The sequence below is a fragment of the Leptidea sinapis genome, chromosome 10 (genome assembly GCF_905404315.1).
Source record: "Leptidea sinapis chromosome 10, ilLepSina1.1, whole genome shotgun sequence".
NCBI lineage: Eukaryota > Metazoa > Arthropoda > Insecta > Lepidoptera > Pieridae > Leptidea > Leptidea sinapis.
Genome location: NC_066274.1, coordinates 5636304 through 5654196, shown reverse-complemented (window position 1 = coordinate 5654196; position 17893 = coordinate 5636304). Strand labels below are relative to the sequence as shown.

At 35.1% G+C, this 17893-nt stretch overlaps 1 protein-coding gene across 4 annotated transcripts in view; it reads right to left on the bottom strand.

Annotated features, from left to right (window-relative positions):
- Window positions 1–17893, bottom strand: part of LOC126966408 (probable E3 ubiquitin-protein ligase RNF144A) — a 153675-nt gene that overhangs the window by 68030 nt on the left and 67752 nt on the right. For all 4 annotated transcript variants that reach the window (XM_050810427.1, XM_050810429.1, XM_050810430.1 and 1 more), the window contains one exon: window positions 12756–12885. In XM_050810427.1, coding sequence (XP_050666384.1) covers window positions 12756–12885 — 130 coding nt within the window. The remainder of the gene's footprint in view (window positions 1–12755; window positions 12886–17893) is intronic.

The following is a 17893-nucleotide window of genomic DNA, read 5'->3' as shown; positions in this document are numbered from 1 at the left end:
AACTTTCAACAGCCGCTAAGGAGTGTTTTTTCTCATTCTGACTTAGGTCAATAGAAGAAGACAGAGTGAGAATTAGCAATGCTTTAAGTTAGCAGACTATTATGAATAAGGGGGTTAATATATTATTATGGAAATGTACTCCTCGCCATTAGAAAGAATTGTTTATATCAGTTGAGGACTATATATTTTTATGAAAAAGGAGGTACGAGGTCACCACGGGACATACTCTCATGTACCACCAGAGGATTTCAAGACCGTTGCCAACATTACAAAGCGTAGAATAAAAATGTACATTTGAATTCAAAAATGGGTACGTGGCTATGGTTGCAAACAATAACTATATGTTATGTTTTTAAAGTGATAACCCTCACTTCTAGGATTAATACACAAATAAAATTTGAAAAACAAAATTTTAAATTTTTTCTTATTATTATATATTATTATAATAACATATTGTTTAGATTTACAAGAGCGACATCTCAAGTCAATTTCCTAATATGAAAATATTGGGGTTGAGCAGGTTATCAACTGTAAAGTGGATCATGTAGATGAAGCCACAACCTGAGAGTTGAACAAAGCAAACAGAATTTTATAACGAGCCGGTACTCGAACGGTTAGCTCAGTTGGTTAGAGCACCGGAACGGAACGCCGGAGGTCGTGGGTTCGAATCCCGCATCGTCCGTAAAATTTTGTTTTACAAATTTTATTTGGGTAACAACAACTATATCATGTAGGCGTACTCAATAATCTATAACACTTATAGAGTATTGTAAAATATTCTTTTACACATTTGTTTTAAAAACATCACAATTACTAATATACTCGAACGCTAGAATTTCTTATACAATATTAATACGTAAGCTATGCACATCGCACCGACAAACTCATAATTTAATTATTCACCAACTACCTACTATAACAGAAATAAGCGCAACCCACCCGTCACCGAGTTTATATTTATGAGACAAGTTCGCTTTGCTAAAATTAAATTTACGAATATTCTAACAATGTATATAACCATTTCATCTACATGATGTATATACGTACTATGTACCCGAGATTTCAAGTGACATCGAATCGACGAGACAACTGGGGCGAAAGTGCGTCATTTATTTCGTTTTTTTTATGGAAAAGGAGGACAAATGAGGGTCACCTAATAGGCTAATTCTAAGTAATCACATTCCCTTGCAACACCAGAGGAATCACAGAAGTTTTTATTTTCATTTTTTACAGTTGACAGTAAGGGACGAGACGAGCAGGACGTTCAGCTGATGGTAATTCATACGCCCTGCCCATTAAAACGCAGTGCCGCTCAGGCTTCTTGAAAACTACAATTGCGTTCGTCACCTTGAGACATATGATGATAAGTCTCATTTGCCCAGTAATTTGACTAGCTACGGCGCCCTTCAGATCGAAACACAATAATGTTTACACATTATTGCTTCACGGCAGAAATAGGCGCCGTTGTAGTACCGATAATCTAGCCGGCCTGTGCAAAGGAGCCTCCCAATTTGCCATGTGCCTACAAATCGCACCTTCGATAAAAATTGCTAACATTATTTCTCTGTTGAAAGAAATTAATTCGGTACTACACTGTTTCCAAAAAGTGCCACCTTATCCACGTGATAATTGGGTCTGCCCCATCTGGCTGGCTTTATAACGGATATCTATCACTGATAGAGCTGTACTAAGGCACCAGGAATTCGTCTATTTTTATTTATATAACTACAAGTACAATGTGCGTGAACGACGCCGCGGGCCACGAGCACGCTCCGGCAGCAGTGTGATTACAACACGCGCGCTAAGCAACAGTGAAAAACTCTCCGGCATTGAATTAATCCGCAGACTTTGCTCGCTCTCCTCATGAATATTCGCTAATTGGATTAACTTTCAAGGTACTCTCGGTGTTATTCTGCAATCTCTCCGCGTCTATTTAACGAACGTCTTTTGTGGTAACGTTTGTGATTTCGTACGACCTCTGAATAGAAATTGAGCGCAATATTTTCGAGGCTGGCGACATTTAAAGATTTTTGCGTTCATCTCTGGTCTGGTGGATTTTTGTTGTCAGCATGACCTGTCGATCGCCTAGAATGTGTGGATGTGCAAATACACAGCACCAGTGGTAGGCTCCTTTGCACAGGATGCCGGCTGGATTACGGGTATCACAACGGTGCCTATTTCTGCCGTGAAGCAGTAATATGTAAACATTACTGTGTTTTGGCCAGAAGGGCGTTGTAGCTAGTGAAATTACTGGGCAAATGAGACTTGACAACTTATGTCTCAAGGTGACGAGCGCAACTGTAGTGTAGCCCAGAATTTTTGGGTATCTTTTGTTCCTAAAATAGGGTTGAATTCAAGAGGAAATACCATAACTAGCGTACAGAGCCCTTTTTTTAAGTTATTAGTTATTAGTGTTGGTATTCAATTACACAATAAATTACCAGACATTATACTAGGACACACTCAGCACAAATTCAAGAAATATATTAAAGCTTCTTTGAGCAACAAGACTTACTATAGTATAGTAGATTATATAGAGCATAGGTTCTCAAAGTGGGCGTTTGAGACTTTCGGGGGGGCAGTAGAAGACCCAGAGATAATTAGGGGGCATTGAGATGGCGCAGATGGGGCGTGGGTAGATTAAAAATATAGTCTAAAAAAGCAAAAAAATACACGAAAATACTCTAGATAAAAATATTTTCTCAAAGTGGGCGGTGAGCAAAATAAGGTTGAGAAACTCTGATATAGAGGATAATACGCATATATGCATGGTTCTTTTCTGGGTACGCGCAGGCCACCTCAAATTGTATTTTAATATTATATTGCTAAGTTGTTAAGTATTTAAAATATGGGCTGGAAGTTTCTTATCAGTTCTTCTCCCCGTGTCAAAACCCCTTCACGAACTTATGTATCTTCATGACGTTTACCAAGTGTTGCTGCAATATGTTATGCTATTGTCACTCCCTATGGTAAATATTTCTATTTCTAGTAACCGTTTACAAACAATTAAAGCACTGATAATAGTGATCTACTCCAAATGAGTATCATCAAGGAAATTGACTCTTTTATTTATGTACGTTTATAAGTATGTATGTATGTTCAAGTAAGTATATCGTGTTTTAAATATATCGATGTCTTGCACCCTAGTTTGGGGCAAGATAATATGTGCAAAATTGTGTCAATCAATATTTATTTATTATTACGTCAAAACTTGAGGCAACATCACCTTTTAGGTGTACCCAGCTGGATCCAAATAACAATTACGTGAGTCAGATGTAAATCAACAATAAGTTTAATAATAATTTGACGTTAACAAGATAAGTGTCACTCAATAACGCGCGCCTTGACCGCTGCTGCGGTACTTGGAAATGGTGATGATTGTCAACTTGACATTTGATCACCTAAAGGGTCATTTAATTTAATTGAGTCGCCTCGCTGCCTGTAATTACCAACGCCCGAATTGTCAGAAATGTATTACAATGATTGAGGAGTAACATCTTTGGTAAATTGGCTACAAAATCACCCAAGTCTCTTTTATAAAGGCAGTTATATACTTAATTACAAAAATATGTTATTTTAGATTGGAAAATATTTTAATTAAGACAACAATATGCCAATTAATAATATAATATAAAGCAATAATTGGTATTTCTCGAATAAAAAATGCTTAAGTAATTATACAAGTCAATTAGTGTTACTTTGTATAAAAATATGCCTTGAAACATAAAGCAATTTACGATATTTTTTAGGTTAAATACTAGACTACTTAACAATAACCAACAATTATTTACATGCTGAATTAGTAATAATAATTAATCTACTATTTTAACCTTTTCCTATCATACGTATCAGACAAAAAAAGTTTGTGTGTACTTATGTATGCACGCAAGAAGTTATACTTCTTTGGCCTATCAAAGCAAAAATCCTTAAAATTATTTATTCCTCCTGCAATTCTACGTTTGTAGAAAGAACAATATTGTAAATACTTGCAAAGATGGCTTTGACAATTAATTACTAAATAACGAATACGGCTGTCCGGGCTTGAACTATTTGCCTATCCTAATAATGTATATCCTAGTAAGAAAACCAAAACAAATAACGAATGTCGCAAACGTCAGAAAATTTTAGGAACAAACTTCATCCTGCTACGTTTGTGTTACATTGATGCGCGCGCATCTTAAAACTTCACTGTCATCATTTTTTCATAACTCGCCTAAAGAAGTATAACTTATAACTTAACAATAAACTGGCATCCCGAAGCAACACCCAAAACCTTTAAAACTTGCATGTAAGTGTCTATGTTCGTGTTTATATTTCATACCCACCACAGACGTAGAATATACTAGCATTTAGACGATCTATCAGCTTGATAGTGCGTTAACAATTTTGATTTGTCAATGTGTTTAATACTCAAAATACTAAGGAGCTAACTCAAAACGTGGCTGACTGCTTACGACTTATCAATCAAAATCGGTTACAGTAACAGTAGATTCCCTTTCCTTTATGTTACTATATCTCCGCAGAGATGTTCTCTCTTGCATCCATCACATAGACGTCTTGCTTATAATATTGTGACATCATAAAAAACAAACAATCCTGTTTCCCAAACTTTTACAGTACCCGTAACAGCATAAGCATTCATAATCATCTCATTTAATATATCAAAATTATCCGATTCTAAAGAGGTGCCAACCATTCAGCGACCATTTACCATACTTGCATAATCATATGCCTGAGAATAAAGTTTTATGATCACTACGAAGATAACAACATTATCAACCAGAGACGTTTATGTCAACATTTAAATTGTTAGGAATTTAGCAAAGACCCTGAACGATCGTGCCTATTCATACGTGAACTGGCTTTGAGCACGCAACGATTTTCTGTCATACCGTCTTTGGTACGGAAAAAGCCTACAACCAATTTTGTGATTTTTTAATCAGATAACAACCCTGCTACGTATTTAGCTTAAGTTTTTGGTTTTATACAAAATTGGGTATTCAAGGGTATAATTCCAATTGTACATGCTTTTATTTCAACGTCGGGGGAATTAAAAGGGCATTGCCGGCTTTTAAGGTGCATGTTTTGTTCAAGGCATGGAAAACATCGCGAAATATCCTTCCACATGTTTTATGTGAAAAAGAGTTCTGTAAGAGCAGTGCCTATAGTGCGATTGATGGATGATGAGGATACTATGTGGTTTGTTATGCGATACTATAATTCAAACAACAGAAGCCAAAACTTCCTCTAAAAATAAAATTTATCGCGACACAACACTTGAAAGGAAAGCACGCAGCAATACTGGCAACAGTTTTATAGTTGACCCAATTTGCAGAGAAAACATAGCGCCCCGTGCATGGAGGTCACCGTTCTAATGCACTTGTGACCCGGTACCCGTCAACGTACCTACTGTATACGTGGCAGCCAGCGGCCGGTGCATCGATGGTACTCAATGTAAATGAGGTCAAGTGTCGGCTCGGAAACGAAACAAAAATAACAACAGGCTTGTGGCAACCGTACTAAACACTGACGGTATCGATCTGTATTTAATAAATGAATATGAAAATGAGTACGGCAGAGGCAAATTTAAAAATGCTTAAGACAAACATAGATTTCAGAAAGCGAATTATATATTACCTTCTTGCCTCGCACAGCCACTTTTTGGAATCAATTACCTGCTACAACGATCTTCAAGTTTGGAACATACTATTAACTTAAAGGATGGCTATATAAGCGTATTATTACACTATCACACTCAATCGTCTCTTTTTATTTTTTGGAATCTGGCTACCTTTCGGGTCGGAATATCATCAAAAATTTGGTGGTACAGTCAAAGAACTTTACTGCATATTGTAACCTTATTTTTCACCACCCATCAATAGATTGCATTTCGTTCGCGGAGCAGTGCAGGTCGCTGCGAAAGTGGTAGGTACCACAAGAGCATATTCTAACGTAAAAAATTTAACACAAGAGTATGTTCTAACAAAAACACTTTAAGAATGTCAACAGTAAGGGGTGAAATTAGGGCAGAATATCACGCAAACAAAGCACAGGCTAATCTTAGCTCCAAATTCAGGTCGCGATGAACCCGCTCCCTAAGGAACGCGGCTTACATAGTAGTACCCTACAAAACTGAAACTGGGACATCTTGCACTCTGTAATACCTGCATTATTCATCACTCATTTGTAGCTAGCGCATACCCGACGGATTTACTTGCGCTTCTTTAAAATGAACCAGAGCGAATATTTCTGCTTCATCAGTTCAGTTGGTCTATTATATTCATTATGACTATAGATAGCAAAAGATTGACTGTATTACAATCGGAGAAAGAAAAATTTATTACGTTTGAGATCATCATTTTGTTCATAAACACTATCTTAAGCATCCATTGCTTTTAGCCGTAGCCGTATTGCCTAGTGTTTTGTCGGAAATTATTGGATAACTAGAGCTTATTAGTGAATTATTTTCAGGAAAAGGAATATCATACGCGACGAGACCAAGAAATGTGGCTTTTATTACAATTAGTATAGATCAAGATAAAATCAATGTGAATAGACAAAAGCATGTTTGAGATAGGCAAATAATAAGGAAGTAATTATCCGTATTGCATGACGTAAGTTGAAATCAGTTTCAGGGAATTTTTATTTGTTTTTTACCCAATTTGATTGTCCTGCTCGACCTAATCGGCATAAATGTTACGCAACAATGAACAATAATTACTTAATAAATAACGAGGATCACTATTTGCACTAACAAAAAATCGTTCTGGTGTATTCAAATAGACCACGAGACCGAGGCGAAAATTTACTCATTCAATTATGGTAATTATTCCTAAAGTTGGGCTAAGTGAACAGTTAGAGTCTCAACCGCAACAAGAGCACGTTGCAATATTTTTACCATTTTATATTAATTTTAATATTTATAACATAATCACACAATAAAGCAAAAACATGATTTATTATATAATTTTAAAAACATTTTTACAATCAACTCAGCGATGCGTAAAGTTTTGCAGAGATCATAAGCATTTAATAAAGACTAAAGCAGATTCTCGAAGTCCACGATGGACATACAAAAACTTGTTTGCTTATTATTTAATATGAAATATTTATAATTATAATTTTAAGACTTGAAGAATAAAATAATTATTGATTTACAGGAAGTTGTCGATTACAGGTATTACATAAATGTCGGCTAATATGTTATAATTTAAACAATGAAACGTAATTAGCTATTAATGACAAGTATTTTACTAGAACACCCATTATGTTTGATGCTTATGACACCAATAAATCAACGAAAAATGTTTTAGCTCTGTTCAGTCAAGGTTATTATTATAGAAATATTTCCGATAGAAAGACACAGACAGACAATATTATTCAATGACATACTACAATTGACAGTGGCCATAACAAATTAAGTGAGTAAAAGTTTATTACTCATTAACTTTAATTTTAATGACTAGCAACTCCTTGGCCTGCTAAAGTCTCATCATGATATAGTCCAGGCAAATTATGTAGTATCTTATACATGACATATTTAAATGAACAATCTATATTGCGTATCTACGATTCGGCTATAATGGTTTGGAAAAATTTAAAGACATTGGGATTTTTGGGGGCGTAAAACTGATCGAGCTAAGTAGATTTTTAGGAGATCGAGTTATTCTGAGTTTGAACACCGAGCAGAGATCGGTGATATAAATCAAATAAAAAACTGCAGTAAGTACTACTATTACTTTACACCAGTTGAAGAAAACAAACAACAGAAAGGGTAAGCAGAATAAATTATAAAACAAACATGATTGTTAAACAACTTTTAATGTAAATTGGTCGTACTGCGCCGCCAGCAACGCTTGTTCATTAAAATATCCCAAAAGGCATATGTGAACATTCACAAGTTCTCATCGATCTAGTTACGGATTGGACACATTTAGCTCATATCCAAACAGCCATCAGAAACTCGTCCGAAACTTGATTTGATTTGTAACTTGACGACATTGTATTTTAATAAACCTGTCGCAAGATTGTCAAATTTGAATAATGTCGTAGAATACCGTTGTTTTTCTCTAGCAAAATGCTGTAAAGATTTAGTAGCTCTATCTTAGTGCATTCCTCAAACACACAACAAAATGATAGTTGTTGTCTCAGTAGCATAAGACACAATATACACAGCACTATCATACAAAGACAAAACAACAAAATCCATTTACTTATTCATTTTTTAATTTTTAATTCTTTTTATAATATTTAATTGTTATTTGGTTTTTAATTGTTATAACCTTAACTTTATGTAAATGTATTTAATAATACAACTACTTGTATTATATTAAAATGGTTTAAACAGCAATCCGAACATTAAGCATATGATACAGGCAGGTAATGTTGAACTGCTTTTTCGACCAACTTCAAAAAACAAGAAGATTCTCAAGTAGACACGCGGTAGGCGCTTAAAGAGTAGAGCATTCTTACTTTAAAGGACCGCAACATATTTCATGATTGTTACTATTGCAGATGTCCAAGGGCCATTTTCACTTCCAATCCGGAGAGGCACTAAGCCTACTACTACTACTCTAATAATTTTTTTTTGTGTATTGTTTTCAATCTGATGATCATGCTGGGACCTCCTTAATAAAACCATGATGCCAAACTCTTATTGTAAATTCCCTTTCTTTAGCTTCCTATTGCAATATCCTACTTGAACTTGAGTCATGTTTGTATGGATTGGTTGTTCTCAATCAATTGCCTTGCTAAGTTTATTCGTTTAGTACTTAAATGTTTTTATTTCCTTTGAGATACATTTTCTAGCATCTCAATACAGGGCTCGGTGATCAAGTACGTATTTCACTACCATGAAGCAATTTCGAATCTTCTACAATGCAGTCTCCACCAAAAGAAGATAATTATCTACTGCGTCATCCGAGTCAAATTGAACGATTGGGACCGCTGAGCAACAATAATTCGATTGTTAATGAGTTATAAATATGCATTAAACGCGGAAAGGTAGTGCGGATAAGGCGACAAGGGAGTGACGTCACGAGCAGGAACATATAGTCGGCCTCAAGGAGCATGGAAGGTCTTGTGTACAACTAGTTTGCTATAAACAGAACTGTTTAATAGTATTTCTATTCTAGAGCGGATTACGAGTCGCGCATGGCATAATACGAGTATATTAACTGTTGTAGACGCTGTTTATGGTACTAATAGATATTGGTAAGGTTCACTTGATCGCAGGTACTTCTCTAGCCGTGAAATATATAGACTACTAGCTGACCCAGCAAACGTTGTATTGCCGATATTAAAATCGCGATACAAAAGTAACTGTTGATCGTAGATGGGTGAAAATTTGAAGTTGTATGTATTTTTTAATGCTGACTCATAATCAAACAAATTTAAAAAAAAAAGTAAAAAAAAAATCGTGTGGACCACCCTTAACATTTAGGGGGATGAAAAATAGATGTTGGCCGATTCTCAGACCTACTCAATATGCTCACAAAATTTCATGAGAATCGGTCAAGCCATTTCGGAGGAGTACGGGAACGAACATTGTGACACGAGAATTTTATATATAAGATAACGCTGAACCATTTTCATTGGAACTTTTGTGGAGTTAGTTATGTTAGGACTTAGGACATCATGTATCTATAACACAAGAAGATCATCTCTAAGGGAGATACAGCAAGGTAGAAAAGGAATGTGAATCTATTGTTACTGTTGTTTTGATTGGCAAACCGAAGACATTCTCATGTCTCATTTGCCCTGTAATCACTAGCTACGGCGTTAAAGGTTACAGATACAAAACTCGGAAAAAAAGAATATAGGACATAAAAATTTCATTACAGAAGTAGCAACACAATATCACGACACACTCGATTAATTAAACCAGACGAATCACGCCCGCGGATTTAATAAACCTTTTATAACCGCCATTAGCTTCATGCGACACAACTGCCGTATTATGCCTTACTAGCATATTATATGCTGACGTGAGGACAATTAATATATTATCAGGACAATATTTAATAGGAAAAAGACTTTGAAACAACTAAAGAAACCAAACTTTAACATGGCAACTTATCACTCTTTCCGATTGTTTTCTTTACTTTGATTATAATATATTTTTAGGAATCTATACATTAAATCAGTCCCACTTCTGATAAAAGAATTATGTAGAAACGTCCCACTTCTGATAAGAGAATTATAGCAACTAGATATCGATCCCGCAAAAAATAGAATTACGCCTAGTGCCTAAAATATACAACAAGGTTAATAAATACAACCACTTAAAATAACGATTTATAGACTCCAACAGTACTTGTCTATATAATTTTAGTTTTAATCTACTACATTGTTCTTCTAGGTACGTGTATTACTGGTCTGAGAACTTTGTGTTACTACTTATGAGCACATAATAAAGATCAGGTAATAGAGACAGAAGTCTCACTTAGTTTCACATTTCAAAGAAATAGCTACTTAAATGCTCGATAATAGAATTCATTGCGTTGGGTTCATAATACATTGATAAATCAGTTTACTATTTATACTTATTTATCGGGTAGCTACTCAGGGCTGAGCTGCGCAAATAAGACAGCAGGCGCTATTTTCACTTGGTGTAATGTTTAGGTGTGTTTTAATTATCCAACACTTTTTAAGGTTCCGCACGGATTAGTAAAAAAAAGGACTGCGCACCGTGATATTAGCAAGTGAAGCACCTTTATGCTAGTGTGTGTGGTTACGGGCGATACTAGTTACACATTTTTTTCTCCCTTAAATAATCATATATCCACAAATACTTTTTTAGTATTGTTTTTACACTTATTCACAACGCACGACGGCATTTTTAAAATATTTTATTCGGACGCAAACTGATCTATCACAGAAGATGGCAAATCTCATAATGGCGGCCGATCGGCTTGTATTAGTGTAAGTGTATGCGTGGGGCTATGTATTTACACGTTTACCGGCTTGTTATGGTGCCTCATTATATGTAAGGTGACACGGAATCTTTCTGTTTTTACTCGTCCGTGAGGGCTCCGTAGCCAAATGGCAAGAAACGGAACCCTTGTGGTCTTGTCATGTCTGCCTATCTGTCCATCCGTATGTCACAGCCACTTTTTTACGAAACTATAAGATCTATACTGTTAGAAACTTGGTAAGTAGATGTTTCGTGAACCGCATTAAAATTTTCACATAAAAATAGAAAAAAATAAGAAAAAAAAACTAAAAACTGAAACACAAAATTTTTTCATCAAACCCATTCGCGTGGGGTATCTATGGATAGTTCCTCAAATATGATATTGAGGTATCTAATATAATTCTTTTTCTAAACTGAATAGTTAGCGCGAGAGACACATCCAAAGTGTTTAATATTTTTTCCTAATTGAAAACTTTGAAAAATCTATTTAATTGTCTTATTAACTTGAAGGCTACCCGGGCCTCCTCTCCAACATGAAAAAAAAAAAATTAACAAAAAAACAACAACTTAAAAACACTATTTCATAACAATAGATATAATATGCACTAAAAAGTATAAAAATAATAACGTATTTTTATACAATATAATTCTAGTTACGATTATTGTAATTTTTGTAATCGGTGTCCTTCCGCCGCGACCCGCTCTCGTCTCTCACCTCCTCACGACTCAAGCACATCTCACCATCTGTATGTAGTTACAAGCCTATCTTGGATGACACCGACTCCAAAAATTACAATAATCGTAACTAAAATTAGATTGCATAAATATTCGCAATTATTTTTATATTTTTTAGTGCATATTATATCTATTGTTTTGGAATAGTGTTTTTGAAGTCGGTTGTTTTTTTGTATTTTTTTTTATTTTTAGTGAATTTGAATTACACTAACTAACAGCTTGTCTAAATATGTGCAGATATACTAAATTTTTCAGTGCAGCAATGAACATAAGCGCTTAATTGAAGAGTTCCGTTACTTTGCCATGGATTCCGTAATCAGAACCTCTCTCACCAAACTATCTTTGAAGTATATCCTTTCCAATAAAAAAAGAATCATCAAAATCTTTTGGCGCGATATTGAGTTATTCGTAAATTTATCATCCAATTTGCTATACGTATGTATAGCAAATTTAAGACTTTTATGATTTTACTCATGGATGCCATTGTCAGATCTGTACCAAATTACAATGGGACCACACGGGAAGCACCAATTTTAAATAAAAAAAAGAATTATCAAAATCGGTTCACCCAGTCGAAAGTTTTGAGGTAACAAACATAAAAAAAATACCGACGAATTGAGAACCTCCTCCTTTTTTTAAGTCGGTTAAAAAGTAAGTGTAAGTATTAAATATCAACTTCAAAATATTTTACCTCTGACTCGTGTTCAATTAACACAATAAAATTATTTTCGTGAATACCAACAATATTTTGGAAATATTATGATTAATGCAATGCAATTTACTTTAATATTCATGTAATTTAGTAGACAAGGAAAATATTAAAATTAATATTTATTCTTATCGTCTATAGCTCTTCTGAGCAAAACAATATTATTATTATTAATTATTCATAAAAAGCCACAACTGTGTCACGGAGACTGTTGTGGTTTGTTTATTTATAATTTGACCCGATTCGCACTTACCGAACCAAAAGCGAGACCCCTTCTCGGAAGTTAACAGCTATAAATTTATAGAAGGAAAAAATTAGTTTAGTAAAAATTACCTCCCTTCCCTCGCAGCTGGTAATAGAAAGGGAGGAAGAATTATTAAATAATCAATAAATTACCTTAGTACAGAAGATACAGCCACAACCTGAGATCACGGTGACACTGTCCGGAGTTGCGTCATCCAGACACAACTTGCAGTTGATGGGCGCTGCCGGCACAAACACACCGCCGGCGCCGTCCAGTGAGTACCTGGACACATCCAGAAATTATTATGAAGAATAAGCGATCGAGGAACCCTTAACAGAAGGCTACCTAAATATCACATCTATCGCTCGAACATACGGGGGATAGAATATGAAATTGCCGTTTAGTAATGAATATGAAATATTTTTATTTAAATCAAATTATCAACCCTTTTAATTCCTTCCGTAAAAACTCTGTGGACCTGGAATCCACTGAACAAACTGTATACTATGTAATAAGCCATTTCAGGAATAAAAATTTATTGCCGTGCAAGTCGCAGTAAATGTCGGTTGTGGCAAGGTCTGGCGAGTATGGAGGAGGGATGGTTTGCAATTATAACGCAATAGATGTAGTTCGGCATAACTGCATTAAAAAATAACTAGACTCGCTTATTGAATCAATTACTGGCTATTGTTCTCCCGAACCGACAAGACCCTAAGTCTTGACCTTCAAGAATAGAGCATACTCCCTTAGAAGCCGGCAACGCATATCTTAAGCCCTGGTGTTGCGGATGTTCATGAGCGGTTGCCTCACCAAATTCCATCATATCAGTCCTTTACCCGTTTGCCCCCACTTAAATATATAAAAGACTCTCTCACAAAGCTTGATAACTCTACACTCGAGTAATAGCAACTATTGTATAATATTTCTAGCCGATTACATTACAGTCGATATAGTTTGGAACGGCAATGGGTGTAACATACACCCATTGCCATTCTCATATTATAATAATTGTTTTTCCATCAAAAAACTCAAAATACGAGCTTCAATAACTCTTTCGATAATTTTACCAATTACTTGAACAAATGTGTTGCCCAATAAAATCGATCGAATTTTTAGTAGGAAATATCATGAACTTTTTTCTATCGCGATTAAATATGTAAGGGTATGTGACTCTGACTGCTCTGAAATAAGTTGTGAATCTTCATATTTTGGATTCCTAACAGCAATATTAATAGCATCGATAGGCTTACATATGATATAAAATTGAATATCGTACACATACATACGGAAGTTACAATGCCTAATACTATCTACTATATCCGCGCAGTAAAGTGCAAAAGTACAGGACCCAGAATGTAACCTTGGGTTTAACAAGAGTTCAAGTTCAGTATTTTTTTTTTCACCAATTGATGTAAGTTCCACTATTTGCCTACGATATCCTAATTAAACCAGAAACCATTTATGATTTTTCAAGCTACGAACAAGGACTTGACCAAAGTTAATTTAAAAATATATACAAATAAGATAATATTAGAAAGAATCAATAACAACAATTATAGCTTCTCCAAAAAACGCTCTAAGTGTCCATCAAAACACAATTCAAACTGACATCAACAATTGAATTTATAAGTTAAATTAGTACAAAAGAAAATGTATGGATCAAAGCAAACCAAAATGAAATACTTGAAATGCAAACTTCGTTCATCTAAATAAACGCGCCCACCACACCATTTCAAAGGAAACAATTGTAAGATCTCATCTTCAACAATGGAATATTTAAACGTGGCTTTTTCCAACGCCAAACAGTGTAATTGTTAGCGGTTTGGAAGAACCTTCAAACTCTGTGCCAGGAACAGACGAGTATTTTATTTTCAACAACCAACCAAAAAGCAGTTTGAAATGTTACATAATATTGCCTTTAGATATATTCAAAATGAAAGCAAACAACTCGTTAGGAATCGTAATTATTATTGAGAGTTGAACAAAGCAAACAAGATTTTATAACGATAAGTTACTCGAACGGTTGGCTCAGTTGGTTGGCGCACCGGCAAGGAAAGCCGGAGGTCGTGGGTTCGAGTCCAGCATCGTTCATAAAATTTTGTTTTTCAAATTTTATTTGTGTATTAATCCTAGAAGTGAGGGTTATCACTTTAAAAACATAAAATATTGTTTAGATTTACAAGAGCTACATCTCAAGTCAATTTCCTAATATACAAATGTTGGAGTTGAGCAGGTTATCAACTGTAAAGTAGATCCTGTAGATGAAGCCACAACCTGAGAGTTGAACAAGGCAAACAAGATTTTATAACGATAAGTTACTCGAACGGTTGACTCTGTTGGTTAGAGCACCGGCACGGAACGCCAGAGGTCCTGGGATCGAGTACCGCATCGTTCATAAAATTTTAATACTTACTTAGTTGGAATAAGCAAACAAATTCCGAACACGTTTGATCAATGACCTTCTAGAGATGTTTTGTATCTGTAAAGTCTTTGCAACAACAGTAGATCTGTCGTAATCAACCGTAATCTTAATATATATAAATTACGTGACACGTTGTTTGTCCGCGATGGACTCCCTAAACTATTGAACGGATTTAAATAGGGATTATTTCATGGAGTATAGTTCAGTTCAACTTGAGAGATAGGATAGTTTTTATTTCGATTTGGGACCCATAATTATTTTTATTTTCCATATTTGTTTTGTATGGACATATTTTCTATGAGAGAATTTAGTGACGCACGGTTTGACAGTTGTACTGTGAAACAATTTCATTATAACAACAGGGAGCATTTTTACGAAATAATTCTTGACGTTTTGAAATATTATTGGCAAATTCCTATAAAACAGTATTTTTTTTATCTACAGAACAACGTCTGTTGGGTCAGCTAGTATAAATTATAAATTGAACCGAATATATAATTATAGATCATTTAAAAGGGAATCTGTAAGTGCAGGGATGTACTGGAACTACTGCTACTATTAATCAATTATAGGTAAGTTCCACAAAAATAAGGTTCGCCAACAAATATTGAAAACATTTGATTTCCAGACGCCCAAGATGATAGCGCTGTTCTATTATTTTCGATCGAGGAATGATGTCTATACTCTTATACAAATGTAATAATGTGTAATTGTTGATATTAATCATGACTCCTTGGCCAGTCTCAGCAAGAATATAAGTAGGTAAGATATTATATTCAATAAATAACATCTTTTGTTTCACACATATAACAAACAATTTAATTAATAATAATATTCTTTTTCAACGCTTTAAGGTTTTTATTGTTATTTTAAATTGTATTATCACAGTTGTATTTCAAATTGTGTAGGCAACTTTAAATAAATATATTTTGTTGAAGTTATACTTATTTTGGCGCGTAAGGGAAAAATTATCAGAGTGAATATTACGATGCGCGCGCACACCGTCACGCAAATTAGACACCCTGACGTTAGATGGTTAACTAACGGCCGTTCCCAATATACTATCTACAGATAGAGATAAATTACTACCTTCTACTGTCAGTAATTAGCTGTCAATAATCCCAAGCTGTCCCAATATACCCGATAAGTCATTCTTATCGCCCTATATTGGGACGCGTGAAATGCAATCTCCATACAAATTTCTATCGCTGGTAAGCTATACGTCGTCCCATTAATAGACAGCGTGTATGGATAACATGAGGTACCGTCGGTAAGTTTATAGGGACAGAAAAGTCAACGATAGTTACGATTTTTTATCTCAAGTAGGCCACAACCGGAGATAGACTGAATATTGGGAATGGCCGTAAATCAATTTTGTCATACTTCAGCTACCATTTAAGTATCTTGAAACTCGTATACTGAACACTCAATGGACACAAGTCACAACAAATGGACAAGCATAAAATAAATTTCAATACATTTAAGTTGTAAAAAAAAACCTCAAACCTTTCTAGCTGTATATTAATAATGTTATAAATATTATTAATTAACTAAATTATGTGGTATAATTATATTTTCATTGGTTGTATTTAATACTATCTTCTTTCTATAAACGTAAAAAAGCACAAGGAAGAATTTTAGTTTTGTTACGCCTATAAATAAAACTTATTGTGGGCGTACATAAGTACACATACTCTTTTTTACTATTTTTGTTTAAGTTAACAGTCGAATTGCACAATAATATACCTAATCCTATTAATATTATAAATGTGAAAGTTTGTATGTCTGGATGTATGTTTGAACTTCTTTAACGCAAAAACTACTGATTGGATTTTGATGAAACTTTACAATAATATAGCTTACACACCAGAATAACACATAGGCTATTTATTATTTATAAAACTATCGCGTGAATTATACTTTATATGGCAAAACAACGTTTGCCGGGTCAGCTAGTAATGTATAAATACCATAGATTACACATATAAAACTGAAACACAAAATTTTTATGAACGATGCGGGACTCAAACCCGCGATCTCTCGTTTTGTGTGTTTTCAGTGTTATTTGTGTAATTAATTCCAGGTGTGAGGGTTATCACAAAAACATTCCAATTAAGATTAGCACGAGCGACATCTCAAGTCAATTTCCTAAAAAGCAAATATTGGGGTTGAGCAGGTTATCCACTGTAAAGTAGATCCTGTAGATGAAGCCACAACCTGAGAGTTGAACAAAGCGAAGCGAGCACATGCTAGAATGCGGTGTTCGCCAGGGTGGATTGACCTCTCCGGACCTCTTTAGCCTGTACGTGAATGACCTGATTGCGGAGCTGAGGGGCACCAAGGTCGGTTGACACATAGGGTCCATATGCATGAATTATTTCAGCTATGCAGATGACATGGTGCTTCTCAGCCCCTCAATCAGAGGTTTTCGTAAGCTTGTAGCAACATGTGAGCGTTACGCCACAGAACATGGCCTTAAGTATAATATTAAGAAAACAGTTACTATGGTGTTCCGTTCCGTGCTGTCAACAACATCAGGGTGCAATACAATGACGAGTATGGTATCCTGATGAAGTTGCCACGGTACTGCAGCGCGTCGGACATGTTCGCTAAGGCCGGAGTACCAGACTTCTTCGCGATGATAAGATCACGAACAGCATCTTTTTGGAGTCATCTCCGTACTTCTAGTAACGAGATTCTCAGTACATTGGCAGAGGATTTGAACTGTTCCATTTTCAGGCACTGGCACTCGGTGCACCGGGAGGCGAACAAAAAATACCCTGATACAACAGGTATCAAACAGGTACGACCAATTTGCATTAAGAGTGACGGCAAAATGTTAATCATGATAAGCTTATTGCAATCGGC